Source organism: Pleuronectes platessa, chromosome 2 (genome assembly GCF_947347685.1).
Source record: "Pleuronectes platessa chromosome 2, fPlePla1.1, whole genome shotgun sequence".
Taxonomy (NCBI): Eukaryota; Metazoa; Chordata; class Actinopteri; order Pleuronectiformes; family Pleuronectidae; genus Pleuronectes; species Pleuronectes platessa.
In genome coordinates, this window is record NC_070627.1 from 6,138,718 (window position 1) to 6,162,539 (window position 23,822).

A 23,822-nucleotide genomic window follows, 5' to 3' on the forward strand; every position below is an offset into this window, starting at 1 on the left:
AAATACACCTGAGTTGCTGCCTGGGGAAATGTTGAAAAACTCGCCCTCATCTTGTAATTAAAGAAAGTAAAAAACAAACCCTTGATCCTCTCCAGGATATTTCCGAATTCTTTGAGTAGAAAGAGACAAATGGGAATGAAAACACTAGAAAGTCACTCAATAGAGTACACACCTCCACCAAGGACCACACAGTCCCATTAAAATTAATCAAGCACCAAATTTATCTGGATCTACACCACAATTGAATATTTTCTCCCTGACACCAAACCCTAAAACCAGGTTTCGTTGTTGTTTTTTGTGTAATCCTTCGTACAAATAAACAAACACAACCTCCCATAACAAATGTTATGAATCTACTCAAGACATATTGCGTATTTAGTTTGACATATTCTGTATAATTGTACAAAATGTGCAATCAATTTACATAACAAAATATTTAATTGTAGACTTATTACATGAATTAAAAGGAGCACTGTCTTTATATCCACCAACTCTGTTTAAATAGAGAATAATGACAAAGCTTTGTAGATGAAAACACAACAGAAGCTTCATGTACACAACAGTTTCTGTGACTTGTTCCAGCTCAACGGTGGAATTAATTAACAGCTTTTCTCTCTGTCCCTTTTGAAAAGGTCAGCAAAGCAATTAAATCCACATTTCTCATCTCCTCCTGAGCGAGACGGTCCAACAGAAAGGTGCTACTGGTTCGACTGGTTTTCATCGAAAGGTCTGCAGAGCTTCAGCCGCTTGGATTCCACGGATTCCACAAAGGTGAGTTCACCGTGTTGACAGAACTCGAGCTTTACCAGTTTTATCCTCCAGTCCCGTCAATAAGTCTGTCCTGGTGAGCGAGATCCCTGCCAGCGAAACCAGTGTCTGTCTGGACGGCTGAAAGGACAACTGGGCCGACAGATGGATAGATTCCTCTGTGTTCCCTCCAGCACCCCCCCCCCCCCCCCCCCTCCCCCCTGGAGTGCAACAGTAATACAGTCTATTTACACAGATCAATTTTTTTGCTTCTATGTGCCAGAGCCACAAAATTGGTTTGGTTCGTCTCTGTGAGCCGCGGACATTGTGCGAGAGAGCTCGACCAGACAGAATATTTTCCTTGGCTGCGTTGTTACTTTCAAGCCTGCATCCATTTATTTTTTTACAGTTGATACAATCTACAAATTCAAACGCCAGAGGTCTGTCCAGGGCGTCTGACTCACACAGAGATACATCTGCAGAGCTGCACCAAAAAAATGGGATTTTCTATCTACAGAAAAGTTGGATTTAAAAAAAAAAAAAGTCTTCTCACGAATCTGTCCATTTGCGTTCCCAGCTACAACCAATCCGGAGAATGTCCGGAGATTATCAGGAGTTCAGTTCGTGTCTGAAAGCAGCTTAATCAGATTTTGATCTGGTTTTGATGGAGGTTATTGGTTTGTTTCTTGTTTTATACATTTTTTTGTATTCCCATATATTTTGTAGAAATAAACTTCCATTATTATTTTTATTATTATTATTATTATTAACAAATACTATGGGCACATATGCAGCCCCAGACACATCAACAAGCCACTCTGAGGTTTTGTAATGAATTGTCTCAGCGGAGGCATCTGGGCTGTAATTTAAAGAACATTTACGAGAACAATACTGTGAAACAACAGATGGCAGGATTCCTCAAGCAAGGCTGCGGCAGTGGGGAAACAATATAAGCGTTTTGACTGGTTCTTTAATTGGATAATATATGAAGTGTAAAAAATATAATAGAGAGGAGAGTGCATAATTCATGATTCACGAGCGATGCCTGATTCTATTCCCCTTTAATTAAATAATCTGCAAAATAAACGCTGTCCTCACAAGTCACTCTATGCATTATTGAAAAGGACGGAACCAAACCAGGAAAGCAGGCGCGCCACATTATCAGAGGAATTCTACAACTGTAATTTTCATCAACCATATCTTTAATTAAACTTTTAGGAGCGCTGCCCCTGCTGGTCCCCTGCATTAGTGTCCTCACAGAAATCCTTTTTTCAGTTTGATTAACTGTTCAAATGTCAAACCTGCAGAGAGCATCAATCACACAGCGCGGCCCAAGCCATTCGTCTAATGTCAGACTTTGATGCTGAATTCAAAGTAAAAACTATCCTCCTACACAAATTACCTGGGAAATAAACCAAGTGATGGACAGCTGGACGCCCCCCCCCCCCCCCCCCCCCTCCTCTGCCTTCACCTTGTTTAACCCAACAGCTTTGTGCATGTGATGTGTGTGCGTGTGATGTGTGAACGTGTCCTTTTGGATTTGCTTGCAGGTACGTTCATGTCTGGGTGAACGCCAGTGGCAGGGATGCTCGGGCAGATATATAAAAGCAGCCATGCAGACAGGCGGGGGGGGGGGGGGGGGGGCATGTCACAACACAGACCGGCTGCAGTCTGTAATGAATCAGAGGAGAGATCATGATGCTGCGGCGAGTCATCCGGCCTGAGGCGTCGAAACCCACAGCCCCAACTCCCAGTATGAAGCTGTGGTGATGGTGGAAGAAGCCGTTACACACGACTGTCTCACAGTGTTAACGGCTTGATTGACAGAAGTTTAATCGGCAGCAGTTTTGTTGTTCTGAAATGAAAACTTCAGATTGTGACATTTTCAACTTTTCTTCTCTTTTCATAGAGCCATAAAATGAAGATTGCTTTAGATGTTTGGAAATCACATGTTTTATGACTTTTTATTTTAATTTTAAAGAGCTAGGGAATCATCCAAGAGAGAATCCATTAAAACAAAAACTTTGGTTCAGATCCGGAATTTCTTTTATCACTTTATTTGAACATTGTGAAGTTTGACATTTTCACAGATTTGCAGGTAATAATTCAAGGATCTTAATGGAAAAAAAAAAGTAATATTTAAAGGACTGATTATGTATGAGTGGGTTTAATATGGTTCAGCTTGACTGCATTCAAAGAGATTAACTACTGAGAATCACTCCAGTTATTCGGTTTATAGAGAAAATGATCTAGAACATTATCATTGGGGGAAATAATTATTCATTTCAACCACGTAAACCAACATTCAGGCTGCTGCTGTTTCAATAGGACTTCAAATGTAAGTTCAGATCTGAAACAAACACAGTGGTTGTGTGAGACGGATGAACTCCTCTCTGTCTGCCACACTTAGAACAAGCCTCGACTTCAGGAGACGACAACGCGTCAGACCGAGAGAACGGAAGAGAGACAGCGAGAAGAACAGATAAGCATCTAAATTTCAAAGATGAAACCACAATTTGTGAACACATCACAGGCACCGAGCGTGAAATCCCAGACACGGACCAGAGTGCATTAAAACAGCAGGTCCTTGAACAATGGAGGAGAAGTTTGCAGAGAGGAGAGTGGTTTTTTATCTTATTGTTAAATCCTATTGACCACTCTGCAGCTCGGGCGCGGGATAAAAGCCTGTCAGCAGCACCTGCATCTATCAGCACCCGGACATGTTCTAATTCAGAGCTGCGGCTCCAATGCGCAGCCGACGTTTTTATATTTAGTGCAGCTGCATCTTTATGATCTCCATTCTTTGTTTGAAAGTTCACATGAAACACGGAATTTGTATTGCGGTGGATTTTCAAAGCCTCCACATAGTGTAAGCTCGCTAAAGGGAAGCGGCGGCGGCAGACTGGTGTCAAACCGGATTTTAATTGATGACTGTCTCTCTTCTAATGCGCCCACGTTTTTTCGTAACTTTTTCAAAAGACTCATGGAGGAGTTTTTTTTTTATTTCGGAACCAAACTTTTGTGCTTCCTGCTTTAATGTTCCCTGTTTTTATAAGGCACAAATAAACTGTGTAGGTTTGTTAACCCAGCTTTGCTCAAGTCCTCTGGATGACAGCTGTTGTTTAAAGTTTGCCAAAATTGTAAAATACCTGACTCATCATTGTTCCGTGCACGCTGAGGCCCGGTCATCCTCCCTGGACCAAAAAAAGCTGAGTCACTGCTATTTACGTCAAACACTACTATGGGAAAGCTTCCTTCACAATAAGAGTCTGAATCAGTCAGAGAGGTGCAGCTCGGGATCCGAGGCCCTGGATTCACGGTTGCTGATGTTTTTTTAAACGTAGTAAGAAAAGGTCACTTTCATATCAACTCACCGAGGACCTCCCACGTTCATGTCACGGATTAACTTGGAACTAGAATTGATGCCCTGTGGTTGTTTGCCTCCGTCGACCGGGGAAGTTTCAGTCTAAAAGCATTTCGTTCCAGACTCATCACAGTGACCTTTGACAACTGAAATCAAATCAGGTCATCCTAGACTCCCAGTTAATGTTGGTAGCAGATGGATGCTGGTACATTATAATTACAAGAACATGTGCCCTTCGTGACCTTGACCTTTGACTTTCAAACGCCAAATTCGAATCAGTTCATCTTTGAGTCGAAATGAACGTTGAGACTAAATTTGAAGAAACTCCTTCAAGGTGTGAGTCACATGTTGCATTCACAAGGTCAAAGATGTGTTTTCACAAGGTCACAGCATTATCTCCAAAGTTATATTCAATCGGATCAAACTGTTGGATGTGATTGAATTATACATAAATGAGGTTTTCTTCAATCAAATTATTCTTCATTTGGATGAAAATTATCAATTTGATCAGTGTAAAACTTTCAGCGATAACTTTCTGATGAATGTTACGAATTATCCTCAGGGCTTCTTCACTACACTATGCAATCAATCGCAAAAATGATGAAATTTAGCTCTGAGGGCCAAAACTTTATTTAAAAAATATACTTTTTCATAAATAAACAAGTATTTGGAATAGAACTAGAGTTGCGAATTTAGTTTGACATAAAATATTTTCAAGAGGTGAACTGGGAGCTCCCAGTTGAGCTGGTATGTTACAACCCGGGAAGTTTTCATCATCCTCAAAGACAGACATGGTCGGAACGATCACATCTCATGATGATCAGGATCAGAGGATGAAGCTGTAGCTCGTCTCTAACTCTCCATCATCAGCTCGTATTATACTGGTTATATTTGTTTGTCCTATATTTGATGCACTTTTCCTCACAGCCAACATGTTGTTATGGAAATAAGGACTAAAAACCATTGACTGCTTTATACATGAAACATGAATCAGTTCTACATTTCATGTTAACTAGACTGTAGGGAAACGACCTCAACCCCCAAAAGGCAAATTTAGGAGATAATCAATCAGTTTTATTAAACTACTGTTTTACAAACTCTTTCTTTTAGTTCTGTTGCTGGAGAGGTTGAAATAGTATAATGCCCCCCCCTTAAAAAAAAACATAACAACAAGCTGGGAAGACAAAATGTGCACCTTAAAACAAATCACTCATAATAATAAGCATGTATAAAAGAAAAGCAGCATCTCAATAATACGTTATAATTAGCACAATTCACATGGCAAGTAACAAAAGAAAAGGAAGCTAAGACACCAAAATAAATAAATCCACTATTACTATCAATGCAAATGAATTGCACATCAGCAAAACACCAGGAATCAGAAGACAGCAGCGACATCGCCCACGAGATCTGCGAGGGAGCAAGAAAACAGCCACGAAACGATAATGTACCGACACAACACAAAAACAGTGACTGAACAAAGCCCAGACATCCACTCACATTATGCAATATTAGAAAGGCAGATATTGTTGTGCTAGTGATTTCCCTGCATCCCCGATCTCAAGAAACCCTTTTGTGGAGAGACGCTGCCGCTCCGAGCTGCCGACAGCGGGACGGGAGAATCAGGCCTCTGGTGTGAAGGTGGACAACATGAGCAGCGGTCGCAGCAGGTGTAAGTGAACGGTGCAGGAGAGAGGAGGTATGAGTCTTGATGGACAATCAAAGAGCTTTACACTGCAGTTTTATTTCCATTCACACGTTCGTACAGTGCATCTACAATACGTGCAGCACTTTTTCTATGAGAGAAGACTGGGATGGAACCACCAACCTTCTGGTTAGAGGCACGTTGGACATGTGCTGCAGATACTGGAGCAGTGTTTCAGGTGTCAGGTGAGTTACAGTTATTATCAACTTAAATGTATATACAATGGACTGTATATAAAGATGGATGACATGTCTCCACTAAGCTGAAAGATCCAGAATATAGATGCCCCCATAGTGACGTCATCTGGAGCCCGACTCTGTGCAGTAGTGATCGAGGTGTGAGGCTGCAGAGTCAAGGTCCAGCTGATACACATGCTCGACCAATCACGAGCCTCAGCTGTCAATCTTGTTGTTTCAGGCATCAAATAATAAATATAAAACCAAACTAGAAAATAGCCCTTGAACCTACACAAGTGAGTAGAACTAAATAAAATACCAACTTTGAGAAAAATGCATTTTATGTGTGTCTTGACTTTTTGTGCTGTGTCCCATCCACTAACAAGGAGGGGGCAGGGTGCATGAGCTGTACTGCAGCCAGCCAGCAGGTGGCAGTCAAGACCATTTGGATTCACTTTTGGGGAGCAGTCATGTCGGCCATTTTTACATGGAGCCTATAGTATATACATATGAACTGTTAGAATGTGTTTTTTCAGTGTGTTGAGATGGTTGTTTCCTCACCATGCGTTACATTAATAACTAATACGCGACAGGAAATGCAGTGTGTTTTCCGAGTGCTGGCATCACGGCCTGTATATGGTTGGAACCCTGCTGATCCGAGCGCTCCTTCAGCAGCAGCTGCCTCCACTCTGCTCCGGCTGCTGCTGTGAAGTCACAGTTTGGGCGGCGGTGGCGGCCGAGGCTGAAAACCGTGATGAACAGTGAGAGAGGAGCACGAGCGTGAGCCACTCGGCTTCCTGATGTAATGAATCAGTGGTGAAACGTGTGCTGTGCCGGGTACTGATGTAAACACGTCTCGTGCTTCCTACTTCAATCAGCGCCCTGTGAGGGAAGTCAGTATTAGGAATCACAGCAGCTATTGGCCTTTGCTCTCCTGTGTGAGCAAATCAAAGGCGACGTGGCTCCATAACCCCCATGTTGAGGTGATAAGAGAAAAGTGACGACACACAACAACCTCTGTGAGCTGCAGGACAACAAGATGCACGAGCGATTTCTAAATTAGGATGAATTCTATTCCTCAGAACTGTGAAACTAGGCGATTATATAACCATTAGGATGCATTGCTCTCACATGCTCTCCTCCTCCGGGCGCCACAACTGTATATTACACAACAGCGTTAACCACAGCTGTTAGCAACCGCGGCTCTTCCATCTGTCCCTTCCCCCCCGATGCCCTCCCTCCGTCGGGCGGGCCGACTGTGTGAAGCCGTGTGTAATCAGATTAGGCAGTGACTGGGTGACTGGGGCTTCTGCATCCACCCATCACTCCATCGCACTGTGTGCAGCATCTGCGTCATGTGGAGAACCATGTGCACGCTGCGAGAGACAAGGATTAATGTGTGTGTGTGTGTGTGTGTGTGTGTGTGTGTGTGTGTGTGTGTGTGTGTGTGTGTGTACATAAGGGTGAAAATGTTTCAGCTTTCTATTAACAGGTCCTGTGTTGTTGTTAACTGCCCATGTTTTCTATGACCTGCAGATGTAGGACTGAAAAAAAACACACACACACACAAATCCCTGTCATCCTTTGCCTTTACAGTTGTACACTGTGTGTATTGTGCTGCAAGAATTTATATGCTACATGATTAAAAGCTGCAGTTTAAACAGAGTTATTGAAAGGAAGACATCAGATTTATGCATTTTCAACAGAAAACGACTATTATGATACTGGCAGGACACTGGAAAATAAATAAATATTCATGCATGACATCATCTAACCTGACCCAAAGAGGAGAGTGCACATTACGTAATAAGACGGAAGCGGCACAAAGTCAAACCACAAGCACTGAGATGATCTGGCAGACGGAGCAGCAGAGGAGAGGACACGTCCTGAGCGTGGAGATAACCCTGAGACACCGAGCGCCTCTCGCTGGTCAGCTTCTCCAGGAGCAGACGTGAGCTGCTCACCTGGTAAAGGGCTCGACGGCCTGATCCATCCTACCTCAGCCCTAACGTCTCATTGGCATTCAGTCACACGCCTGCAGCAGGCGGCGAGTGGAGAGCTTGGCAGCGGCTCACCACTATTAAGATTCTACAAAGCCGGCCGTTCCCCTGCCGCCACAAGCACACAGCCAACCACACTAACCCAGGAATAATAAAAGAGCTGTGGAGGGGACGGGGGTATGACAGCGGGGGGGCCGGTCAAATGGCCAAGACGCTGGGACACGGAGAGAAGAAGAAATTCGGTGTAAAATCTGAACCCTCGGCTCCTCGTAAGGTTTATGGGGGCGGCAGCTTGGTTAGCCGTTCACGCTGCAGCACCGGCTAATGAACATGATATACTCCAAGTGGCTGAATCACCTGTGCACACACATAATGGCACCGGCCACCCGCTCCATCCCACCCTCCGCCGTCTGCATAAACCACAGCGTGTCCGCCACATGATGAGCCCTGTGACTGGCGAGCCTCCCATCGTGAGCCAGAGAGAGAGAGAGAGAGAGAGAGAGCGAGAGAGAGAGCGGCCCAGCGGCCCGACGGCCCCTGCCCCGTTTATGTCTGCCTATCAACATCCCTCCAGAATCCTAAGCTGCCTCGCTAATCACCCCTTGAAAGAGCGGGCTAATTCAGATGTCAAGGCCCATTACCTGTGAGCTGTGTAGAGGTGACCCGAGCCCCTATCTTGCCGTGATAAACACCAGGTTGGAGGATAATGCACATCTGGATAATCGGGAAGGCGACGAGTGACACTCTCGCCAAATGTGCAATCGGCGAGCACAGCCGAGGGGGAGGGGGGGGGGGGGGGGCAGAGGAGGAGGGGCGGTGGCGTGTTACAATCACTGTTGCATAAAGATAACGTCCTTCATGACAGCGCCAGGTCAGGCAGCCGCCGTATGGCCGCTGCGCCTCCGGTAAAACAAACATGGCAGCGGCAGCTCCTCACCAGCCGTCCCCTCCAATCTGGACGTAGCTCAAACCAAAGAGGCCGTCACGCCTTTTACCCCCTAGTCCAGTTTTACATGTACAGGAGGGAACTGATGCACTGAGGAGCAAGGCAGGAGGAACCGAGAAAAGAAAATCACTCTACAGGCATAAATAACTGTATTTTCAAATTGTACTTTTTCTCACATATCCATCAGCTTTTGAGGATTTCTGAGCTCCTGTTCTGTTCTGAAGTTATTCAGAGTTTTATGTGAGTTCCAAAAGGATAAAAAACGATTCGACTAACTCTGTTTTTATGATACTTCCAGGTACGGGGGCTGCAACACAAGTACATCTACTATAGACTGATGAATAATGGATTAGAATAAGGAAGGAATAAATGAATAAAAAGATACCGGGTTGGGCATTGGCGAGTACACAAATCTATGAAGCCTAGAGATACTACGTCTTTAAAAGGTTAACAGCAAGATACTAGCGTTAAACAGAGCTACTTTAAAAAGGAAGCACTCATGCTGGGAAGTCAAGTAAAACAGGAACCTGCTCCAAATGCAAGACTTCGGTTTCTAGGGGGGGCACAACCTGAAAGATCTTTGATTCTAATAAACTGTGGTTTCACTTAAACAGATATTTACAGGAAGTAGTTGTTATTTATTCCATTTCTTTTTAATTCATGACAAACTAGATGATAATAACAACAACGATAGCTAACATCCCCACACGGGGTTAGTGGCATACAGCTGTTAAACATGTTATATGAGTTTATTTTTATAAATGTGCTGGTGTCAGATCTGAACTCGGTTTTCATCCGAAACGCAAAGTCCAGGTGTCGCCATCGGTATCGAGAAGGGAAAAATCCCATCGGAGCATATCTAGATATGGTGATGAGGAGGCAGGAGCAGAGGAAATCTGAATTCTCCACACAGCAGGCACAAGGAACTCTGGGTAATGAGGGCAAATAGGATGCAGGTCACAGCGAAGACAACCCCCTTCCATATCCATTATACTCCTCATCTGTTCAGTCGGAAGCAAACCCCACCACCTATTTCAAATTAGCGTCCGTTGTTGGAGTGTGTGAGAAAAAAAAATGGAAATAATAATGAATAATAAATACGTGTTTAGAGGGTCGGGATTATAATGAGTCATTATAACGGGCGTTAAGGACGACAGGATCTTTATCTGCAGCAGGAACTGAAGGAGGAGATGAAAATCCATCAGACCCGTCCAAACGATAAGGTCACGTCACGTTTTATTCATACACGTCACAAATCCCACGTCTTCCTCGAGAGGTTTCATGAAAACTGAATTCAAATATTTATAAACCACAGGGGAAACTGCACTTGCTGTAAACACCCACATGCTGTTGTCTGCTTCACGACTATATTACTATACAAAATACAATTAGAGAGGTATTTATATATCATGTAGAAGATGCAGCTTCCCATTATTTCATGGGGTGGAGATGATCTTATTTTGTTACTGGTACTGGTGTGCGCATACACACACATACACACACACACACACACACACACTGTGACCTGTGACCACCCCTGTCAGATTTGATCTGCGTAACATTCCCAGAGTCGTGACTGGACACCTCGCAGTGACAACCAAAAAATGTGTTTTGTTGCCGAGACCGAAATGTTTACAATTCTACTTCCACTTCTCCCTCGCTCTGTGACAGAGGCTCTGCAATGTCTCTTTTTCTTCTGTATTCACATAATGAATCTGATCTCCTTCAGATGAAGATAAAGAAGTGGACACAACTAGAGTTTCATCACCCGTTTTCTCATGTATTACAAATCGAAATTAATATGGAGTATCATTAAATCTAAAATCCTCACCTCCAAACAAATCTCTATATCATTTCCTCCAGTGGTTGTTTGTGATAAAGCTGAGAGGAGCGAGAACCTCTGCCAGATGTTCGAACATGGAACATGAAACCCTTCCATACGTTTCACATCCAGCTCACGGGCTATTATCAACCACTCTCGTCATCGGGGGGCGAAATGTTCGACTCCAACTCTAAAGCATCCTGTCAAGCGTTTGCTGTTTACATTGTGATCAGGGCAGGTGCTGCTGGAGTGTGCGACAAGAGCTGCGCCAATTTGATGTAAGTGGGAATAATGATAGAGAGCCTGAGACTGGGAGTTGTGCGTTTTATTTTTATGATTGCTCAACGCTCCACTCAAATGGCAGCATTCACTCACACACACACACACACACACACACAGACACACACGATGCAGAGTATTCGCCTCTCGTACACATGAATTATTGAAGACTTGGGTTGGGAGCAACTTTACGCAAATTTCTTTTGCAGTTGCATTTCACCTCCGCCCATCTTCCATCCTCACGAACACACTGCGGGGGCAGAAGAAGAAGAGCGGGGCCTCAATTAGAACACTATGGGATGTGGCAGCTCGGCTCTGCACCACAGAGGAACTGGTGCAGTGTTGCACAGGAAGAAAAAACTGGGGACGGTGATCAACTTGTTGGATTCATTCATGGTTTGTTAGCAGAGAAGAATAAACTAAGTATTCAGCGATGGATTAAAATATCAAATATTTGCTTTTAATCGTAGACAAAGATCTTTTTTAAAAGCTGTGGGGAACATTTTCAGACAAAGTGAGGAAGAGTGATGTGTGTGACTTGCTGGTTAATGAGGAAGACTCTGGATACATTTATACTTGATGCTCCTGGCTGGTGAATGATGAGGAGTCTGTATTGAGATTGAAACGTATCAGAAACAGTTACTGGTTTTTCTGTTTGTTTTTGGACTCCAAACACTTTCTTGTTTTTCTCATTGCACGTCTACTTATTCTCTTTTTTCTTGTGGCGACCATTTCATCTAAATAGTTGCGTCCTCTTAATTGCTGTTAATTTTCTATAGTTTCTCTTATAAAAAGGAAAAGAATTCAATTAACATGGGAAAAAAGAATTATCTCAAGCTTACTGCCAATTTTCAAAACAACTCCACCTGCATGGGAAATTAAAGTCCAGTTCGGGAAACGTCCAATATCACTGTACAATTCACTTTAATTTAAATTGATTTATCCACATTCATTAATTGTGTTGAGATGGAAATCCCTGAGCCGCCAGAAATTAATCAATGTCCTCCCTTTATCTGAACCCCACATTTCCTGGGAGTTTATGGAATTTCTTATTTTTAGATATTCAGCCGTCAGGCAGGTCTTTAGAAAGAACAGTATGATTCTAGGTCAGGATTTGAAATGAAGTTATAGTGTGTGTGTGTGTGTGTGTGTGTGTGTGTGTGTGTGTGTGTGTGTGTGTGTGTGTGTGTGTGTGTGTGTGTGTGTGTGTGTGTGTGTGTGTGTGTGTGAGGTAAGACAGCAGCTCTTCCCTGGGAGCCTGACAGCTGCCTCCAGCACATATGGGTGATGCTTGATGAGAGTCACAGAGGATAAACAAGCTGTACATCAGCAAAACGCTTTGTGGAGTGACACAGCAAAACGGACAAACACAAACAAAAAGTGTGGAGTGGATGTAAAAGACCAAAATTAAAAGAAAGAGAAAACCGACTACAGACGCTCAGACTGCAGCTGCAGGTTTGAGGGCATCTCAAGGCCGATACTGAGAAATGTGAAATGACTTGATGATAGAGATGATATTTGCCATGAGTTTCTGTTTCTTTTAATATATTTCAGTTTACAGCTGAATTGTTGGGTCTGGACTTTTCAGATTTTAGAGTTTAGTCCAAACCAGCATACCAGGTGTGGAAGAGGTGATCTCAGTCCGAAGCAGGAGGAGAAGAAGAAGCGACTCATCGGCGTCTTCACCTCCGGCAACATAACGTGTGAACAACCAGGATGTTCATTTAACTGGGAGGAATATGATGAGAATATTACAGTGGCAATTAGGTTAATGAAGTGAACTGGTTCTTTCATTTTACTGTATTGAAGAACGGTTCCAGTGGAGGTGACAACACGCCGACGTCAGACACGGCCCTGTCTAGCACACGCAGTCCACATGGGCTTTAATAACATACATGTGTCATACAAGAGTCTTTAGAAAATTACAACGTGAAACCAAAACTACCCACAATCCACTTGGTTCAGACTTTTCCATGTGAAAAAAAACCCTTTAAAATGTAAATAATCATACACAACACTGCACACACTCCTCATGGCACATTCAAACTCATCTTCAAGGGACATGAGGCTTCACCATGAAGCCTTTCTAAATCACAACAGCCATTATAAAGATTGCATTTTTAATAGAAGATCAAACTCGCTCTAATAAACATCATTGGCAGAGCAGCGGATGTGTCGTCCCCGTAGAGAGCGGGGGGGGGGGGGCGGGGGAGGAAGGAGGCAGCGATGTGAGTCAGTGAGACGTTAATGAGGTGAGGTTAGAAGGTTGAGAATATTCACTGATGGAACAACACTCCTGCTAATTGTCGCACTCCGGCGCCGCGTCATGCATCTGGAGTTTGACTTCCTGGTTTGGAGCGAGAACAAAACCCGACGTGGTGACGCACCGGTGAGGGTCAAGGGTCACGACCTCAAATCATGGGCTGCTGGGATCACACTGTAAAGCAGCTGTTCGATCCTTCTCTTTCCCTCATACCTCAAAGAACGATTAGAGGAGCTTGAGTGCTTCTCCATCAAGACCTGTCAAGATCCTTTCAATGGATTTTGCCACTGGATATTAATGAACAGTTGACCCGTCCTTCACGTTTTGCTAATCGAGTCGTGTTTTGGAAAAAACTCTCCACAAACCACATCGCCTGAACTAGGTCAACCGCATTTCTCCCAGTTTGTTTTGTTTCTATTTTTACTCTGTGATTTAGTTTGCATGTGCTGCAGGAACTGAAACTGCTCCTTGGTTTTAATCACTCACGTCGTCACTGGGGGACGACAGGAAACCAGCTGTAGAATGGTTTTTAACTGAGTCAGGCTGCCGATGGCTTTTTAATTGCTCTGTTGTCTTTTTTAATATATATATATAAAAAAAGGAGGCACTCTTAGATAAGTTCAAGTGGCTCTCCTGTATTGTTATTTAACGGATCTTTGTTGGTCGACCCTGTGATACGCCAACGACCTCTCCAGCCTCTCGCCCAGCGGCAGCCTGGAGCCGCTCAAGGCCGCCGCTGACCCTCAGAGGGACGGATGGATGTTATCTGAAGCTATTAGATATAAAAATGGATAAAGCACTTACTATATTTTAGTGCCTGGCTCTCTGGGTGGAAATAACTGTCAGTCACCAGCGTTGGTTCATGATGAAACGTCTCAACTGACGTGTGTGATGGACAAAAACGTCCTTACAGACATCCACGGTGCCTTCGTTAGGGGGAATCATGTAAACACTGGGGATCCACTGATTCTAGAGAAACAATGAGGATCACATTTGTCCTTTTGAAACGTCTCAATGTTTATCAGACGGATTAAGATAAACTTCTGCTGCACACGATCACGTCTCCCACAGGATGAAGAGACGACTTAGTTAATCTTTTCATCTCCGCCTCCAAAGCAACTCCACAAACTCATCCAGTTGTTTTGTCCAGCTTTTAAGCACATATCTGCAAATATTAAACTTCAGTACTTTCTCAGACTTTTTGAATTTGTGGTTTCCAGGTCCACGGTCATTCCAGAACAGCAGAATGAGAAAATCAGCCTGCGGAGATGGTGTCTGGTCTCGTCCTTGTTAAAGCTGTATTGTCGTTGTGTGGAGGAGGTGAAGCTGTTAGTGGGAAACAGCAGGACCACACGATGATAACCTCCTCAATAAGAAAAGCAGGAACGGTGTCCCTATCTGATGGATCACCCTAAATGAGAGTTTCTGCTGAGCGGTTCTCATTTTGTAGTGAAATGAACTGAGGACAGTGGAACCCTGGAAGGTAGGAGAGACTAAAAAAACACATGTCTGCTCAAACACTAGGTCGTGCTTTAGAAAATGGTCAGCAGCCATTTAGACAGGACATATCTGCAGTTAATGGGCTGAGACCTGCATAAAACTTTAAGCTCTTCCATAGGAGCTGGGGAGCTTCATTAAACACGGGGGCAGAAGAGCAGCGGATGCAACATCACTCTTACAATTCCTATAAGTGTCCAACAGAGGTACATCAAGTTACTGCTTTACATTCTGCGTTACCTGCATTTTCACAATTTGAATGAGTCCAAGGAGAGTTCACCACCAGCTAGAGTAGATGTTTCTTTTTTAAAGTTCCCGTTTTAATCTGCGCCAGTTGGCCGCGGTGACAGAAAGAATATTTTTCTTCTTCCGAGAGACGACCGGCCTAGAAAGCAGCTTCCGAACAGCTGCAGGCGACAAACAGGAACACGCACACTAAGCCACAGAGCAGTTAGAACCTCAAAGACGAGCAGAAGAAGCCGCGTTAGCACCAAACAGTCACTGATCCGACAGCAGATCATTTGGGTCGTGATGAAGAAGAAGCACAAAAAAAAACATAAACGACAATCGGAATTCAAGAAAAACTTATATCCGTCTTTTGCCTGAAAAGGTAATTGACACGATCTCAGTTCATTCTAAGTGACTCTGCAGAAATCGCCTGTTTTTAAATCGGCAGTGATGGAAACATGACACCTGGGTGAACACGTTAATTTCTTCCTCATTGTTTTGGCAGCCTGATCATTGACGCTGATCCTTGTCAGTGCAACGATTTGGCACGAGTCAGCCTGTCGGGTGTTGGCACGTAAATAACCATGAACATTTGCCTACTTAATGTTTTTTGAAAGACGGTGAGGCGTGAGAGCTTTGCAGAAAGGCCAGCTCCTTTCCAGGCAATGGGAAGGGACTCAATCACCTCTATATATAAACTGTGTACACCTGCTAATTTTTAAAAGGAGATATAAGACCGAGCTCAGCTGAGTTCAGCTGTGGTTTGCTGAGTTGGGATTGTCCGACTCTCCTCCTCCACTCAGCAGATTGTCAGAAGCTTCTCCGAGGCGAGAGGAACTGATGTCCTCTCGGGGTATTTGACCGGCCTCTCGGGGCTGCTGGATTCTCTCTCTCAATCCCCTTCTTCTTCTTCTTCTTCTTCTTCTTCTTCTTCTTCTTCTTCTTCTTCTTCTTTTAGCAGCCGACTGCAAATCTCTGCAGTGACAAAGCGTCGCCCGTCGAGTGGATGATTCCAGTGAGAGGCACTTCCTGATATGAGAGGTGCATTAACGTGATTAACCCACACTCGCTATTGCAGTTTGATACAGGGGCTTAGGGGCTCATGTCACTATCTATTCTTCGTGATTGGCCTGATCAGCAGGTAATGGAAATGTGAGGGTGAGTGAGTGGAAGCAGGTAAATCCGGATGTGACTCTGAAAGTGAGGAGGCAACGAATCTCTATCGACGGCAGAATTCAGTGCAGCTCAAACTCATATTCACCCTCTAAACTCAAAAGGTGATTATGAACTAAATTAAACTCAGCAGCTTAAAGAAACAATCTGCAGATAATGAGTTTTCACACCAACGATTAACAACCATTAAGATCAGTAAAGATTAAATAGAAAAATTAGTTTCCCAATGGATTCTCAGTGTTACAGTTAAATATCATTTGTATTTAAACACAACTAAAATCTGCTGACAACTGTTTGACTTCATAACTTTAATTATCATGTTTGTGATTTTACAAAAACTCAAACTGCTTCTCTCGACTCAGACATTGGCACAGAACTGCAGAATCAGTTGTCGTTGTCATTAACGCGATCATCTTTTGCATTGATAGTTCCCAGACGCTGCTATTACAGAGCACTGGTCGCCCGTTTCTTCAAATGTTATTAATATAGTAAATATTACATCGCACCAAAATGGATCCTGTCCTTCTTCAGGCCCTTAACGTTACCCATGCAGAGTGAGAACCTGATGAGATGAGAGGTTCTCCAGATACAGAGATCTAGGATGACTAGCAGAAGACACAAATCGCTGCAGAAGCTGTGTGCGTCCGTTGTGCATCACATTCACTGAAGCTAATATCAGTCAAGTAAAAACATCACAACACAGAGTCCAGTGTGAAATTATTCATTCCATGTCAGAGTCCTCATCCATTCAGCCGCAGATAAAAGGCTACAGGTTGTACGTGTGTTGTGATCGCGCTGCAACACATGAAGCGAGCAGAACTTCATTATTCTGCTGCATAATGGAGGCACAGTGGAAAGTAGCTGTGCAGGAGAGGGAATTCTGCGATGCCATTCATCAGGCGTCTCAACACACGTCTCTTCTGATCCTTAGCCGGGGAAACCAGCAGAAAATAAACTCCAGCTCCGAGCACTGAGCTGTAAATAGAGGCTTCTCCAGGGCTCAATCAAAGATACCGTGGGCTCATCCACCTCAACCGCACATTGTGAGGCTTAATGTGAACTTCCTTTCAAAGCAGAGGGAGAGAGCGTCTGGATGTGAGCACGCATGTGAGAGAGAGAGGCGTCTTGGCAACCCCATCGACAATACATGATGAAACTATGGAGAAGTGTGTGTGTGTAGCTCCGTGTGCAACTCGTTCAGCTCACGTTCCATTTGCGATCAATGACTGAGATAGATAATAGTCTCCATAGACCCATGCAATCTCACATCCTGTCTCCCTCTCCATCCTCCCCTTGAATCCCCATCTCTGCATTTTGCATCCGTGCACGCTCTGCTCCCCCCCCCCCAAAAAAGCTCCGCCCCCCAACAGTCAGCAGCAGCAGCAGCAGCGTGGCACCAGATCCGGAGGGCAAGACAGGCCGGGCACGAGAGGATCTTGGGAGGGGGAACAGGGGAGGAAACATCTGGAAGACAGAGAGAGAGAGAGAGAGAGAGAGAGAGAGAGAGAGAGAGAGAGAGAGAGAGAGAGAGAGAGAGAGAGAGAGAGAGTGTGTAACGTCCTCTAAGGCTGCCCGCCCGCCCGCCCGCCGTCACGTCATCGCGGGCTTCTTCCTGGTAACAGCTGATCCCCTTGGCCCACTGCGAAAATCCACTCACTAACTCAATTATGCAAGAGGTGTGAATTAAAGATGAGGCAACCACACAGGAATGTATACACACACGTCGCAGATGTGCACCCGAGCAGGACACGTAATCACACAATACAACAACCCCATCTGTACGCTGAGGCCAGAGGGAGGGCGGCTTCGTGAGGCCTCCCTGCACACACACACACACACACACACACACACACACACACACACACACACACACACACACACACACACACACACACACACACACACACACACACACACACACACACACACACACACACACACACACACACACACACAACATTAAAGAGCTGATCCACGCTGGTGCAACCTTTCATCCGACTGACAGAGCAGCTCATGGACGTTGGAGCCAGACTGCTGAGAGTGACAGCGGAGAAAAGAAGGAGAAGGGTGCTGAGGAATCTGCCACCTATTATCTCCCTGTGAGCTTTAAAGAGCACAAACACAACAGCATCGCGTGGGAGTCCAGCCTGGAGCCAGAGTCAGGGCTGATGTTTCTTTCTCCCCATGCATCTCTCTGTCTCCCTCTGCCTCTCTCCCTCCATCCCTCCCTCCATCCCTCCCTCTCTCCCCCTGCCCTTTATTAATCATCCTTGGTTAGTGGGGCAGAGAGCGTGGTGTTAGGAGCTCCGGGGGTGTGTAAAGGCATGAAACACACACACACACACACACCTTAACGTGTTTGGACCCTGATTGGCACTGGACTCAGGGGGCCAATCTTTTTTTTGTTTGTTGATAAAAGAAAGAAAAAGAAATCGATAAAATATTGATTAGAGGTAAACTAGTAGGAATGGCCACACACACACATCCACACACACTCTAAGTAAGCGTGTGCACAAACACAGCTGATCTTCAGGGATCCTGGCCTGCGGTCCTATAGGACTCAGCTGCTGCTCCTGATGATGTAACCTTTTGAACAGTCTCAGTTGTTGTTCAGAGATTCCTGCTCCGGCATACAAAAGGCAAGAGAGCATAATCATCTCCAAAGCTCATAAACACACACACAACTTTCACTCCAGTGCCACTAAAGCCCTCGGTGCAGCCCAGGCAGCAGCATCACCGAGCCATTACAGCTATTAGACCTCATTATCAGTGTCTGGAAGTTGCAGCCGGCATCCTCTTGAGAGCTGGATGGGGAATGATGGGACAACGGGATGCAACACAGAGAAACCACTCTCGCAGGCTGTGGCCAATGGGCAGCAAGAGAAGCCTGAATAATGGAGGATGTAATTAGGCCTTATTTCTATGCATGTAAGTGCACTTAGCCTAGAAGGCTCCTACTGGGCTACATGCCATTATTACCATTATCACTATTTGATCCCCATGTATAAAAAAAAAAAGCGGTGGGCAATTAGTTGTTGTGGGACAGTTGGAGCGTGGCTGTGGGGGTCTTGGGCGTCCTTTAGGTGGAGGACACAGTGCCAGGACACCTAGACTCACTTTTTGGCAATGATTTAATCAACATGCACCTCACAGGAAAACATAACACTAAAGCAAGTTATATAAGGAAATGAAGAATCTATGTTTACTACAAATTATCATGATTTTTGGCACATTTAACTTAATTTGTCTTGTGATCAGAGACTTGGAGTCAGAGATGGGAACTGTTCCCTGCACTAATGTGTGTGTGTGTGTACAATCCTGAGGGTTTTTGTGTTGCCAGGATGCCACATATCAAAACCCTCATCTGACAAACACAGCTCGGGTGTCACAGAAACACCAGTAACACCAGTAACGGCAGCGTTGGGAACAGGGACGCACAGCAGGGGGTGGGGGGGGGGGGACGCACCTGGTTTGACGGTCTTCAGGCGAATCGGCTCTCGAAAGTGGCGGATGACAGCCAGGGTGTCGCGGTTTGTAAGTCCACTGACGGGCGTCCCGTTCACCTCCAGCAGCACGTCCCCGTAGTACGGCAGCTTCCCGACGTGGCACACCAGCACGTCCAGCTTCATCTGGCCCAGGTGCGGGAACTGTCCCATCTCCGCGCCCCCGAGAACCTCCACCACGGAGCCGAAGTCTCCGAGGTTCCCCCATGACACCGCGCACTCCACCACTTTACCGGACCAGTGTTTCTTCTTCTTCAGTGTCCGGGACATGGTTCCTCCCTTTCGGTTGCTCAACAAACGAACGATCTCAGTGGGAACAGTCGCCTCCGTGAGCTGTGGTTAGACGAGCGCGGGGTGACGCGGCCTGATAAACCCTCCGGTGTTTCCCTCCCGACCTGCCGGGGATCTCATCGTCCTGGCGTTAACGAGGCTGCTTCTCACTCGTCCACACGCCGCCGAGGTCTGTCATCCCACGGGCTTGTGCTCCGGTGCGCGCACGGTCGCCGCGGCTGCAGTAATTCCACGCGCTCCCCGTGCGTAAAGCAACACACCGCGGTGGGTTTAGAAAATGGACCAACAATCACAGGCTCCGTGCGCTGGAACCATATCCGTGCGTCTGGCTTCCGTCTCCCGTCGCCCGGTAGCCAAAACCCGGGATGTAAACACGAGTGTGCGCTAGACTGAGAGCTGTCCGTCGTCGAAATGTGGTGCGTCAACGAGAAATCCCCTCATACCTGTGGGCGGCGGCGGCGGCGGAAGCGGCGAGCGTTCACCGGGAGGCGGCTCGTGCAGCTGAGCTCCAGCCCGTGATGAGGCGATGACTGAGCGGAGGGAAGGTCCGCGGCCGTCCGGCTGCCACAGGTTTGAACACACCTGGTACCGCCAACGGAGACGTGCCCCGGCTCCGGAACGCCCCCTTTACGCACAGTGACAGCGGCGGCGCAGCAGCGTCCTCCAGCCGCCTCGTGCGAGCTCCATCCTCCGGTGAGCTGTGGTACTAGATATGAACATAAAACGCAACCGTACCGAGTCATACACCTGATATCCACTGTGACGTATTCTCATCTCAGCTCCTGCGTGAAAAAAACAATATAAATGTTTACCTGCTATTTACAGATCTACTCCTGCACGTGACACGGAACCAGAGCAACATGTGAGTGTAACTAAAACCACCCGGAGCATGTAATTCTTATATTAAGCGTGCACAACAAATTACACCTAATTAAGACTCTTAATTTGTGATGTCAGTATTAATCTTGGGGGAGGGAGGTTTCCAGGTGATGCCTCCACAGCGCCACCTACTGAAGATAGCAGAGCACTCCACACCATTCTCCCTCAGGTCTTTTACCTTCGTTATGCTCCACTGCATCAACCCATGCATGATTAAACACGAGTTTAATTGATTTAATCGTCATTTATCACTCTATATAAAAACAGCTTTGTTTTCCAGTTTCACGCCGTTTCCTTTCTTCCTGTGCACGAGTGCAGTGACCATGCATGAGCGGGTGTGCAGCTGGAGATCTGACCTTTTCCCCCCGCGCTCACACCTCTCCGCTCCTGAGAGCTCATACATAACGTGCACAGGTGTGAAACTGCCTGAGACGGAACAGATCCTCTGTTTTCTGTTGTTTATATTCGTTACTGAAACTTAATAGAAATGATGATGATGATGGAAACCCGAAGTGAAAGTTAATTTAATTTGGTAAATGTCACTGTATCTCCAGGGATAACTCATCCTCTCTCACAGTGTGTTATTAATAACACACAGCTCCACTTAGCCAAACAAAACCTCCCCGGTTCAGTTTGGTGGATTCGAATCATTTGGGCCACGTTGACTAATGTTGTCACGTGTCTGGTCTTTATTTCGACACGAGAGGAAATAGAATATTCACATGAATCTGTTTAATGCAGCCCGACAGGTTTTAGGCATTTGAAGATCAACACTAAAGCTCACGTTTTACAAGAGAGCCAATAAAAACAATATGTACTGTCCAGGTTGTAAAATTGATTATGATTTATAAGATGTGTTGACTGAGTAACGTCAACTAGAGGAAACATCAGCTCAGACATCATCAGGGCAGCGTCTCTGGAGAAAGGGTTAAATCCTGCAAAGTGCTGAATGAGTTTCTTTTAAATTAACCAATGAAGACCAATACTTAATAATAATTAATAATAATACAGCTCTTCAGCCTGTGCTCTTAGTTTTAAAAGTGGAATGCACACTCTCCATATTTAAAGTCTGTAACGTTTATGATAACTCAAAGAACAGTTTTTTTTTTTATCCCCTTTCTGAATTTTTCATGATTTATCTTGAAGAGACACTTAGAGGGGACATACTATGAAAATAATACTCAAAACAGGTCAATCTGAGGAGGGCTGTTTTAGACAGGGTAAAAAGGTGCTGTTTTAAATGATCCTTATCGTATTTGGACCAAGATATGTTACAGACATTTCATTAAGACAATATTTCCCCTTTAAGTTAAAACTTTATTGCCACAGTCATTTTTAATAATGACTTATTCTGTGGATGAACCAGGCCACTGATTGTCTTACACCTGAAATGAAGCTTAAAGTCAAAGTGAAATATTTACAAATGTATTCATGCTTCGAGAATATTATTGCTTTCACCCCTGCTGTCTGTTTGTTTGTATGTTTGTTTGTCAGCAACATTACATAAAGAACTCTGGACAGATCCCAGTGAACTAGGTGGAAGGATGTGGGTTACAAAGAATCCATTACATTTTTGTGCAGATTCTGATCAGAGGGCGAATCCAGGAATTTCCCCCCCACTCACTTTGACATAGTGAGACAGAGCGTGCTTTGACATTTTCACTGATTTCTCAGAGAATAATTCATGGACCCTTTGATGAAAAAAGATCAGGCACATTTAGGGGACTATATATTCAGGGGATTGTCGGTGGTGCAGCTTGAGTGAATTTAAAGTGACGCTGGGTTTTACACAAGGTGGAGGTGTGTGCCGTTCTAGATCAGGGTTAAATCCATTAATGATTCCTGGGGTCGGCTGTGGTTCAGGAGGTGGAGCGAGCTGTCCACTAGCCAGAAGGTTGTTGGTTTGATCCTCCAATCCACACGTTGAAGTGTCCACGGGCCGGATACTGAACCCCCAATTTGCCCCAGTGTGTGAATGACGTCTGAGAGAAGAAGTGCTGTATAGATGGATATTTCCCCCTCATCTGGTGGTCAGCTCCTCCCTGCACCTGCTCGGTATCCACTACCCTCTACTTGATCTTCAGTGGCTCCTCTAAATGACAAAGGATAAATGGAAACAATCTTCCTGACAATTTCCCTGAGATGTTTTCTCCCTGGTGCAGGGCGGACGGGATCTACCCCCGAGCGAATCAGTTCACATCCTGTTGGCTGCTCTTTGTGCTGCAGCTCCCATGTAATCTCTGGCGGCGTTTTTCTCCAGAGCGGCTCACACAACCTGAGTGCCACTTGTTGTCCACTGGAGTGTGTTTAGGACAAGTCGGGGAGGCTCTTGAGTTTGAGGCAGGAAGTGGAACGTTGGATTTGGAGAAAAGGCACAAAAAAGTGCACAAATAGTGCTTCAATACAATATTATAGATTTAAAACTCAAAAACTTCTATTCAACCTGGTAACAGAGTTAATTTATCATGATTTGATTCATTCAACTGGTTGATAGAATAAACTCCATGTTAATATTTTCAAAGTAAAAGCACAGGCAGCTCTACCAGCTACGAAGATACATTATTAATAATGACGGTGGAGAAGTCCACTTTTTTAGTGATGTGGGTTAATACACAAAAAACACCTCATCACAAGAAATTACTTTATCTCCATAGTTGATATTTATCAGATATTGAACAACATGGGGTCTGAGTTCATATTAAAGTTGAGGTTTTGGATCATAAAAACTAGATTAAGGGATTAAGTCATGGGCTTTCTTAGAACAATTGTAATACTTTAAATCAAATACTTTGTAAGTTTGGCCCTTTGAGTAATTTACCAATTTAAAGAGATACTTTAATTGGTCACATATACAAATTAAGTTATTAATTTTGCAAACATAACTTGTTAACTTGATCTAAACAAACTTAACTCCTGTGTGTGTTACTAATGGGTCTTTATTATTTTTTA

The 23,822-nt window shown here is 44.8% G+C and overlaps 1 protein-coding gene across 1 annotated transcript in view; it reads right to left on the reverse strand.

Annotated features, from left to right (window-relative positions):
* LOC128458467 (membrane-associated guanylate kinase, WW and PDZ domain-containing protein 3) overlaps positions 1-20,439 on the reverse strand; it is a 135,724-nt gene extending 115,285 nt beyond the window's left edge. The window contains exon 1 of the mRNA XM_053443309.1: positions 19,667-20,439. Coding sequence (XP_053299284.1) covers positions 19,667-19,973 — 307 coding nt within the window. The 5' untranslated portion in view covers positions 19,974-20,439. The remainder of the gene's footprint in view (positions 1-19,666) is intronic.
* Between the last annotated feature and the right edge of the window lie 3,383 nt (positions 20,440-23,822).